The sequence below is a fragment of the Girardinichthys multiradiatus genome, chromosome 2, assembly GCF_021462225.1.
Source record: "Girardinichthys multiradiatus isolate DD_20200921_A chromosome 2, DD_fGirMul_XY1, whole genome shotgun sequence".
Lineage (NCBI taxonomy): Eukaryota > Metazoa > Chordata > Actinopteri > Cyprinodontiformes > Goodeidae > Girardinichthys > Girardinichthys multiradiatus.
In genome coordinates, this window is record NC_061795.1 from 2,442,074 (window position 1) to 2,453,266 (window position 11,193).

At 40.2% G+C, this 11,193-nt stretch overlaps 1 protein-coding gene across 1 annotated transcript; it reads right to left on the minus strand.

Moving 5' to 3' along the window:
- Positions 1-619: 619 nt before the first annotated feature.
- LOC124878733 (carboxypeptidase A2-like) lies at positions 620-10,909 on the minus strand. Its single transcript, XM_047382818.1, has 11 exons — positions 10,772-10,909; positions 6,717-6,798; positions 6,188-6,322; positions 6,002-6,100; positions 5,206-5,307; positions 4,882-4,983; positions 4,679-4,789; positions 4,399-4,489; positions 2,099-2,298; positions 967-1,051; positions 620-883 (listed from the first exon to the last, which is right to left on the minus strand). The coding sequence occupies exons 1-11, from the start codon at positions 10,873-10,875 to the stop codon at positions 696-698; spliced, it is 1,299 nt and encodes a 432-aa protein (XP_047238774.1). The 5' UTR covers positions 10,876-10,909; the 3' UTR covers positions 620-695.
- Positions 10,910-11,193: the final 284 nt, after the last annotated feature.

Genomic DNA, 11,193 nt, shown 5'->3' on the forward strand with positions numbered 1-11,193 from the left:
TTTAAAAGTAAATTGTATTGAAAGAGGAGTGTATTCAAGAATACACTCAGAAAAACCCAGGGATTCATTGCTTTTTCCACAGCTTTCGTTGATTTGCAGAATTACAACAATACTAATACATGTTCATATTTATACTGTAATATATAATATGTATTAATGAAAACCTTAACAGATCAATTTTTTGTGGAATAAACTCTGCTCTGTTTTCCAGAATAAAAAAAACAAAACGAAAAATAAAAATCCTTTTTTAGCAATGATTTTCATTTGCTTTATGGCTGACACATAACCTTGTCACTTGATCCCACAGTGAACATCAATAGATGTTTGAAGGAAGGCAAAAACCTAAGGCTACGTCTCACTAATAATTAAGGGAATGTTATTCGTTATTCTTTATTCCTGTCATAATGAGATTTCATCAAATTTACGTCTAATTTGGCAGGTTTATTGCTGTGGACCACATGAAGTGTAGTGCAAAGTTTAAAGTACTTCTAGGTCAAGTCCAATCCAAATTAACTGATAGGTTTGAAATAAAGTCTAAATGTGTCCATTGTATAAACCCTCAAACAAATGAATTAAGTTCAACCTTATAACACAACGAGGCAAAAAAAAAAAAAAAAAGTGCAACCAAACGTAGCTTTATTGGTCTCAGAATCTTTGAGAAAACTGGGCTAATTTTAACATGTAACCATCAGCCACTAATACGGGTGGTCACGAACATACTCCATAATGTGCTTCAGGGCCAACCAAGTCTCTGAGGCAGTGGGGATGATCTGATCAGCTGGCAGGATGAAACCATAGCGACCGGTGTCCCTCAGCTCAAAGGCAAAAGAGTATTTGATGCCCACATCATAGGACCAGTCAATGCTCCCACCACTGGCTTGGTCTGAGGGGAGAAGAAGATGGCAAATATGCTTGTAGCTTAGGAATAATGTTTAAAATGTTGCTCTAAGGGAAAGTGTTACTTACAAATGATGTTGCAGATGTTTCCAACCTGGTACGCGGTGCCATAGAGGGAAGTGAGTTTCTGCACTGCCGCTCTGGCAACAGAGTCCTATGCACAAAGGTATACTTGTGTACAGTACGGGCAAAGTGTAGATTTGAGTCTTATAAGTATGGAGAAGAAAACAGGAAAACCTGGGGCATTACTCATTAGCGCTGACGTTTTAAGCATTAAAGCTTAGCTTAGGTGAAAATAATGCAGTTCTTATAAAATGTAGAATGATTTTAACAGCAGCATGTAGGAATGAGACTATCATACGAGCACATTTTACATCCCTGAATGTATTAAACAACTTTACAGCCTATCTCAAATGGGATGATGCCTCATAGTTTTATAGGATAGGATGCACAATACAAACCCCTTAGCCTGTTAAAGGGATAGTTCAGATTTGTTGACGTGAGGTTCTTTAAAGGTATTAGAATAGAATTAGAATAGAATATAACTTTATTAATCCTTTATTTGTTACAGCAGCAGCACCAAAATCAAAAGTAATCTAATTTTGATCATTATAAAGTCTAATGGCTAATGGCAAGAAGGACTGCTGTGCAGTGGGTGTGAGTTATTCCTCAGAATACAGCTCAGTTTCCTGAGCATCTGCATCCAGGCCAGAAATAGTTATGTAGCAGACCTGTCGTAGAATGATGTGGTATTCCTTCAAGATTTTAGAAAAGTGCAGTGATCCTCAGTGCATGTGAGGCAAACAGTTTGCCAGAAAAGAGCCAATTTTGTAGCTGATTTTACCACTTTAAAACGTGTTAAAACATTAAAACGGCAACTAACTCAACAAATATTTCCTGTGAAAGTCTGGAGATTAATATAGATATAATGTATTGTTGGATCCCACAAAATTGTTTGAAATAGCAAACATCATTTAAAACCGGGAGATTTATCTGACTAGCTATTAGCCTTCCACCTTTCTGAGAATTTATGCAGTATATAACAAAATCACTGAGATAGGACATCTTTCTACAACAGATAAGGGAACTGTTGTGATAACAACATCAGAACACTTCACTTAAAAAAATCTAAACTATTCTTTTAAGTTTTACCTTCAGTGTTCTCCTCTTGGCTTACTTTAATGTCTTATTTCTTATTTACCAGCTCAGCCTGATCGGGAGCAGCCCTGCATGTATACCCGTAAGGGTACATGAGCAGCTGGGAGTAGGCGTGCACTGAGATGAAGGACTTGAAGTTGCCATGGCTCTGGATCAGGTTCACAATGTTTTTCACCTCGATTTCAGAGTGAGCAGAGGGACCGTGATAGGAATCAGAACAGGGGAGGCTACTAGCACCAGGACCTGGACAAAGGAGTTTGGATCAAAACATTGTATTATGAGGCAAGGATTACAGTCATGCAAAAATCCAGACACAAGGAAAAAGAAATATATTGTTCAACATTTTATTTGCTGTCTTGATATGATCGCTGAAGTATAAATTATGTTAAATTAAATTACTAAAGTCTTTAGTCCACTCAAATTATTAAGACTGCTCAGATCTCACTGTAGTATGTTTTATACAAGAGCTGCCACTAGGACAAGAGGCCCTAGCTCTCAGTCTCCGCTCTAATTCATCCCAAAGTTGTTCTATTGAGTTGAGGTCAGGCTGAGGTGCTTTACACCACTGCATCCAACTGCACTTGGTGAAGTATGGCTTGGATGCAGCTGCATGGCCGTGGAAATCCATTCCATGATGCTTTCTACCTATTGTTCTTGAGCTAATCTAATGGCCACATGATGTTTGGAGGTCTGTAGCGATTGACTCTGCAGATGGTCAACAAAATCTACGCCCTATGCATGTCAGCATCCTCTGCCCCCACTCCGTCAGTTTACGTGGCCCACCACTTCACGGCTGAGTTGCTGTCGTTCCCTGTTGCTTCCACTTTCTTCTTGACAGTTGATGGGGGAATATTTAGGAGCAAAGAAATTTCATGACTGGACTTATTGCACAGGTGGCATCCTATCACAGCACCATGCTTCAATTCAGTGAGCTCCTGAGAGCGACCCATTCTTTCACAAATGTTTGTAGAAGCTGTCTGCATTCCTTGGTAAATTCCTACACCTGTGACCAAGGAAATGGTTTCAATTATTTGGATGGGTGAGTGAATACTTTTGGCAATGTAGTATCAAAGGCACCCTTTGCCGTTTCATACCAACCATGGGTCAAGAGGTACTTGCCCTGAGGCTGTTTTGTACCCATTTTGACAACCAGTCAATTACAGCAAATGCCTATACTCACACTTAAGTGTAATACCTTTTTATGGTTCCAATAAACAATACCTTTACTACTTAATACTGACATTAGTAATGATAATAATTACATTCATTCAGCTTCTATACCGCTTGTTCCATAGTGGGTCACGGGGGAGCTGGTGCCTATCTCCAGCAGTCTACGGGCTAGAGGCAGGGTACACCTGGACAGGTCGCCAATTTATGGCAGGGCAACACAGAGACATACAGGAAAAACAACCATGTACACCTAAGGGCAATTTAGAGAAACCAATTCATCTAACAGTCACGTTTGTGGACTGTGGGAGGAAGCTGGAGTACCTGGTGAGAACCCACACATGCACGGGGAGAAAATGCAAACTCCATGCAGAAAGACTGCCTGCAGAGGGTTGAACCCAGGACCTTCTTGCTGCAAGGCAACAGTGCTACCAAGTGTGCCACCATGTGCCAACACATGAATAACATGAATACAAAAAAAGCAAGACACATGAACCACATGTGTCTGCTGCACCTAAAGCCAAAAAAGAACAAAATATTATAGAGCCATCTTTAAACAGCATGTGGAGGTGATTTTCAAAGAATCTGACTACCAATCTGTGCTACCAATGATCTTTCCTGTAAAACAGGTGCAGAGAATGGAATGGATCTGAACCAAAAGTAATGCACAATAAGGTCAATAAAATAGCATTTGCTAAATCATTTGAGATTGGAGTTTTTAAAACAATAGAAGTCTGCTTCTGTCTAGGCCCCACTCAGACTAGCTGTTAGGTTTAGATGAAGAATGCAACAATGGATAGACATATAAAATATTTTTACTGCATTAGCACTCTGCTGAGGTTTAATGCTCTACATTAATGTTTTTCCTTCTCTATATTAAATGAACTAATGTCCAAAAAGTATGTGCTTTGATATAAAATATCCCTACCAAAATGTAAGAAAGATTAGCAGCAAGTTAAAGTGCAGAATTTGACAGAAAAGGTGCCCTATGTGAAAGTTTGGAAGAAACTTCTGGAACGGCAGTGCACTGCTGTACTGTGTTGTACATCAGTTACTATTTAAAAGTAACTGATGTACAATTAATGTGTATTTATCCCATTTTTTAAAAAGAAATCTACCTTAAACAGATCATTTTGTGTAGACTGAATGCAAGGATAATGCAGCAGCAACACTGACCCCCAAATCCTGCGTCCCAGTTCCTGTTGGGATCGACTCCAACACACGCAGAGCCTGAGTTCTTAGAACGGGTCTTACGCCACATCCGATTCTGTAAATCACACAGCACCAGTCGGTGTGTATCATCATGTTCCCTTTGGATATCAAATCAGCAATATGACTATACAGCATTTATTGAATCAAACAGAAAATGAACATAATAGAGAGGGAACTGTAATTGCTGCAACACAAAATTCAAATTCTAACAGGAAAACAATCATTTGAAGCAGAGGTGACTTACACTGGTGTAGGTGAAAACATAACCGTCAGGGTTGGCCACAATAAGCAAGTAAATATCCATGGTGTTCAGAAGTGAGGTCAAAGAGGCATCGGTGCCGTAATCGGTAGCAATCTGAGCAAGAACACAAGGAACAGATCTGATACAAATATAAAATAAAAATAGATCAGGTGGGAGACCTACTCATCATCAATGGCTTTTTGTACCTTGTTTGCAGTCCACACTCCTGTGGCCTGAGACACCCACTCTCTGGAGTGAATGCCCAAGTCTATCCAGATAGCAGGGCGCTTGGTGCCTCCAGTGCTGAACTAAAAGTCAACAAACATTTGTTGTTTTCAAAAATATTTTAAACGTTAGATCATTTGAAATATGTTGAAATATGTATGTGGTTTATTCCAAAATATCTGGTGCTGATTTTAGGCAGCAGAGTAAAATCAAGTTAACCGGTATTGTGCAGGGTGTCTGCACAAGTTAATTGTGTTGTCTAATCAAACCAATGTCTACTGAGATTAAACAGATTTCTTTCCTACCTTCAGGACGTACAAGGGCCTGTTCTCGTAAGATCTGCCCATATCCAGCTTAGTCACCAGGTTTGGGTGCTGAGCCACCAGTGTGTCCATCCAGCTGTAGATCTGTATGAAGATAGATCAAACCAGAGACCAAGACCAAAATGTAGCCTGTTTGATGGCAAACAGAGAATTGCAATGCACACTTTACAATCAGGAGTAAAACAACATCTAACTAAGCTGAAAAACAGTGCAGAGACCCATGGTCCATGGCCCATGGTAACTCAGGATGAGCTAGCTCAGGTGGGTGAATCTATTGACTGGACAGCTATTAGTTCCCTCAACAAATCTGACCTTTTTGGAAGAATGGCAAAAAGAAAGCCATTGTTGAAATAAAGCCATGAAAAGTCCAGCTTTTAGTTTGCCTTAAGCCATGTAGTGGACATGGTAAACAGGTGGGACATGGTACTCTGATCAGAAAACACCAAATTCTGGACAACATGCAAAATGCTGTGTGTGACAAAAAGCTGACACTGCCCATGATACTGAATACACAATCCTAACCGGTAAAACATGGCGGAGGCAGCATCATGCTAAGGGGATGCCTCTCTTTGGAAGGAGTACTGGTCAAAGATGATGTCTGTCAATTAATTTATTAGAGGTTTGTCTCCCTTGATCTTTTAATTCTTTTTGGAGACTCAACGTGTTCTTTTTTATATGTTTGAAGAGTTTGGAGTTGATCATAAACAGCCACAATATCGAATCACTTTAGTTCAGCTGGAATGAATGAATGAATGACTTGCTGATGTGTGAGTCGTACTGTATCAAGAGGATGATAGGCTCCGAAGTTGAAACTCCTGGTGCTGCGCTCACTGATATGGTTCTCCTCCATCTCAGCTTTCTCTTGATCGAGCAGCTCCTGAATGTTCCAGGAAGGAGATTTTCATCTGACATCTGACTTTATTTTATCCTCAAAGTCAAAGAGTAACCTTGGAGGCCTACAAACCTGGACATCATCAATCATGACAGTGAAAGGGATTCTGTGGGCATGCAGGTACTCCTTCACAGCACTAAGATGGGTGCGGGGCACTCGGACATCTACAGGAAGCTTAGTGGAGACAGGGTGGAGCCAGAAGTCCAGCTGCAATCAGAGAGCCAATAGGAAAAAAATTGACACTTTTACAGAACAAGAGTGATAGCGACAAATACCAGATGAGCCATTCAGAGAACGTCTCAGTTGTAAGTGTACTCACTCTTATCTGGTGTAGTGGGCACAACTGAAGGGATTATTTAATTTTCCATCAGATTAGTACTTAAGTGCTCAACTATTTTGGTAAACTTTCTTCCAAGAGCAGAAAATATTAAAAAAATAAAATGGAATGAAAAGCTCATCTTTCATTTTAATCTATTAAATTCCAGTGTAGGTAATCTTTGCCATAAACCTTCATCTTATGTTTGACAGAGGCAGCTAAGAGAGCCTAAATGTGGATTGTGTTGGACCCAGTTAAATGTATGTGAAGTATGTGGTTACATACGTTCCACTTTTCTTCAGAATCCAGAAACTGCAGAAGCTTGATCTGTTCCTCTGACTGGACGTCAACTCTGATGACCTGGTCTCTAAAACAGATTTGTTTCAGTCACTTTCATTTCTTTGCAAATGGTTACCTTAACTGACAAATCAACAGTAGGTTAGCAGGAGGATACTATTGTGCACCATTAAATACCAGTTCAGCACTAACAATCTGCACATTTTTTAATATCATTGTTATACATATTTTCTCAACTCCAAGCAGTACAAACTTGAATACTCACTGGATTTAAGCACATTGGGTAATGTTTAGTCTTGTAATGAGGGAGGGTGTGGCCTAAGGAGATAATCAACCTAATAACCTATCAAGTTATTAGGCAGTTTCTCCTTCGCAACCAAAGTGGGCGGAAAAAAGACACTTAACTCACACTGAAAGATAAAAAATTTTAAAAGTCTTTCAAAGGGATGCTACAATATTTAGGTTGCCAAGATATTAGGGCTTTAATACAGAACATTAAAAGGTTTTGTAGCAAATAGTCAAGAGTCACGTCCAGAAAACAGGATTTTTTCCCGTTTTTGTTAACACATCTAATGACAACGTTTTAATTATGATCTCCGTTCAAAAGCCAACAGCAGAGATGTGAAATTTAATTTAATTTAATTTTCCTGCCATGCCACTAGTAGGCGGTATGTTCTGTGAAACTCAACATGCACGAACACTTCTGGCTTACAAATTGGGGGCGAAAATTAGCATTTTGTTGGAGAACTTGTCATTAGATTCAAAGAGTCAGCATCTGAAGTAAGTACAGGTCCTTCTCAAAATATTAGCATATTGTGATAAAGTTCATTATTTTCCATAATGTCATGATGAAAATTTAACATTCATATATTTTAGATTCATTGCACACTAACTGAAATATTTCAGGTCTTTTATTGTCTTAATACGGATGATTTTGGCATACAGCTCATGAAAACCCAAAATTCCTATCTCACAAAATTAGCATATTTCATCCGACCAATAAAAGAAAAGTGTTTTTAATACAAAAAATGTCAACCTTCAAATAATCATGTACAGTTATGCACTCAATACTTGGTCGGGAATCCTTTTGCAGAAATGACTGCTTCAATGCGGCGTGGCATGGAGGCAATCAGCCTGTGGCACTGCTGAGGTCTTATGGAGGCCCAGGATGCTTCGATAGCGGCCTTTAGCTCATCCAGAGTGTTGGGTCTTGAGTCTCTCAACGTTCTCTTCACAATATCCCACAGATTCTCTATGGGGTTCAGGTCAGGAGAGTTGGCAGGCCAATTGAGCACAGTGATACCATGGTCAGTAAACCATTTACCAGTGGTTTTGGCACTGTGAGCAGGTGCCAGGTCGTGCTGAAAAATGAAATCTTCATCTCCATAAAGCTTTTCAGCAGATGGAAGCATGAAGTCCTCCAAAATCTCCTGATAGCTAGCTGCATTGACCCTGCCCTTGATAAAACACAGTGGACCAACACCAGCAGCTGACACGGCACCCCAGACCATCACTGACTGTGGATACTTGACACTGGACTTCTGGCATTTTGGCATTTCCTTCTCCCCAGTCTTCCTCCAGACTCTGGCACCTTGATTTCCGAATGACATGCAGAATTTGCTTTCATCCGAAAAAAGTACTTTGGACCACTGAGCAACAGTCCAGTGCTGCTTCTCTGTAGCCCAGGTCAGGCGCTTCTGCCGCTGTTTCTGGTTCAAAAGTGGCTTGACCTGGGGAATGCGGCACTTGTAGCCCATTTCCTGCACACGCCTGTGCACGGTGGCTCTGGATGTTTCTACTCCAGACTCAGTCCACTGCTTCCGCAGGTCCCCCAAGGTCTGGAATCGGCCCTTCTCCACAATCTTCCTCAGGGTCCGGTCACCTCTTCTCGTTGTGCAGCGTTTTCTGCCACACTTTTTCCTTCCCACAGACTTCCCACTGAGGTGCCTTGATACAGCACTCTGGGAACAGCCTATTTGTTCAGAAATTTCTTTCTGTGTCTTACCCTCTTGCTTGAGGGTGTCAATAGTGGCCTTCTGGACAGCAGTCAGGTCGGCAGTCTTACCCATGATTGGGGTTTTGAGTGATGAACCAGGCTGGGAGTTTTAAAGGCCTCAGGAATCTTTTGCAGGTGTTTAGAGTTAACTCGTTGATTCAGATGATTAGGTTCATAGCTCGTTTAGAGACCCTTTTAATGATATGCTAATTTTGTGAGATAGGAATTTTGGGTTTTCATGAGCTGTATGCCAAAATCATCCGTATTAAGACAATAAAAGACCTGAAATATTTCAGTTAGTGTGCAATGAATCTAAAATATATGAATGTTACATTTTCATCATGACATTATGGAAAATAATGAACTTTATCATAATATGCTAATATTTTGAGAAGGACCTGTACTTTGCAATCTGCTGTTGTTATTGTTGATATCTTCATCTTCTGTTAGTTTTAAACTGGTCAGCCACTGTTATGTTATGTTATGATTGTGTGCATTCATTTTCTACTGAGATCAGTCATACTGTGCAATAGCCAGGTCTACACAACAATGGAGACCATTACACTCAAACCATTTCATCTGGAACCAGTTCTCAAATTGTGCCATTTTCAGCATGCGCTGTTGTCATGTAAATGGACAGTAGAAACGCAACAAAACATTTCCATTTTCACCCAAACAAATTTGTCGTGTAAACAGGGCCTTTCTCCACCGCTGTCATATTCCAGAACTGCAAAAAAAGTGGAGAGCCCAGATATAGCCCAGTGCTCAGAGACATGGCCAAGATAAGGACGGCTGAAACCTGACCACCACTGAATAAGACACATACGGTGAAACGTCAAGACTGGGCTGAGAAATAATATGAAGACAGATTTTTCAAAGGTTTTATGAACTAATGAGTTGAGAATGATTATTGATGGACTGGATGGGTGGGCCCAGAACTGGATCAGTAGATCAAGGTTCCACTTCGACACAAACTCCAGCAAGGTGGAGGTGTGGTACTGGTATGGGCTGGTACTATTAAAGATGACCTAGTTGGACCTTTTTTAGTTTAAGATGGAGTCAAAATTAACTTTCAAGCCTACTGGCAGTTTCTAGAACAAATCTGGTCAAGTGGTACGTGAAAAGGTCTGCATCTTTCAAGAAGACTATATGTATACAGGGACAATGCTCCATCGCATGAATAAAAGATCTGCCAGCCAGTAAAGACCTTAAAGATGAAAGACCAATCACATGCTCACCTCACCTAAACCCTGTGGAGAACTTGCATGCCACATCTCTGAACAGTGTCTGAAAGGCTGTGGCTTCTCCTCAACAGATCAAGAAATTGACAGACTGCATGAGTTGAAGGATTGGAAGATTATTAAAAAGGAAGGATCGCTATATAAGTCACATTTTGTTTTTTAAGTCTCAATTTTTTATTTGTACATTTTGGGTTTGTGTTTTTTTAGATAGGAAATCCTCAGACTAATGGCCAGTTCTAGCATATGAATCAGGAACTTGAAAATACTCTGCGATGAGTATGCTTCTAATCCCGCTACTTGCAGCCAACACCTCTCATAGGTTTAATAGCCCCACAACTCATACATCCCTTTGTACCCATCTCCCTCATATCATAACACATGCAATCAGATCCAATTGGCCCTCCAATAAACTTCGGTCCAAAATAAAATTGCTAACCGAAGACGCACCTCAGCCCCTTCATATTCACCTGGACAAAAGATTTAGCCATCTGTAAAGGACTTTCCACGCAAACTGTCTCCCCGGTTCTTTGGTCTGTCTATCTAATGTCTGCCTCAATCTATACCACCCAACCTTCAGGATCACCCTGTTTTCCATGTTTTCCAAATAAAACTCATCATTTCAAGTTCTTTGTCACTTAAGCATACAGAAACTGCCTCGTCTATTCATAAAACAATCAAAGGCAGAAAGGACTAATTAAATCTAATTTTTTTCTGCTTCCTCCTCCAAAATATGGCCAAATTTGGCAGCACATGTCAAAATTAAAGCTAAAACAAACATCACTGCTGGTTTTGAATTAAAAACTCACCCAGTGAAGATTCTCTCACTTTTGGCAACAGCCACAAGCACCAGCATAAACCAAAGACCTTTCATCTTGTCCTGACAGTTCAGTCTGTGAGGGATTAAGCTCATCTAAGCTCTTTTTATCGGGGTGGTTCAGGTGGGCTGTTCCCCCGTCAGAGAAATTAGCTCACCAACCTGTCAGTCACTCTTATCTGGTGACTGGAAAACAGAAACAAAAAAAAACATGCTGATGAAGCACTGGGCTATCGTTTCACTGCCCAGCTGCAGATAGAGCCAAGTTACCCAAAGCATTTTACCAGCTTTGGAGAGGTTTTTACTTTACTCAAAGAAATATTTTTTGTATTGTGAAAGCTAATGTCAAATATCAAGCACAGCAAACGCCACAATGGACCAAATTAGGAATGAATCAAGCAGTAATTGCTATAT

Excerpts from the sequence above, each read along its gene's own strand:
- LOC124878733 (XM_047382818.1), bottom strand. The coding sequence starts at position 10,875 with ATGAGCTTAATCCCTCACAGACTGAACTGTCAGGACAAGATGAAAGGT. Across the intron at positions 6,323-6,716 it reads ATTCTGAAGAAAAGTGGAAC|CTGGACTTCTGGCTCCACCC; the intron begins GTATGTAACCAC and ends CTCTGATTGCAG. Across the intron at positions 4,790-4,881 it reads GAGTGTGGACTGCAAACAAG|ATTGCTACCGATTACGGCAC; the intron begins GTACAAAAAGCC and ends GTTCTTGCTCAG.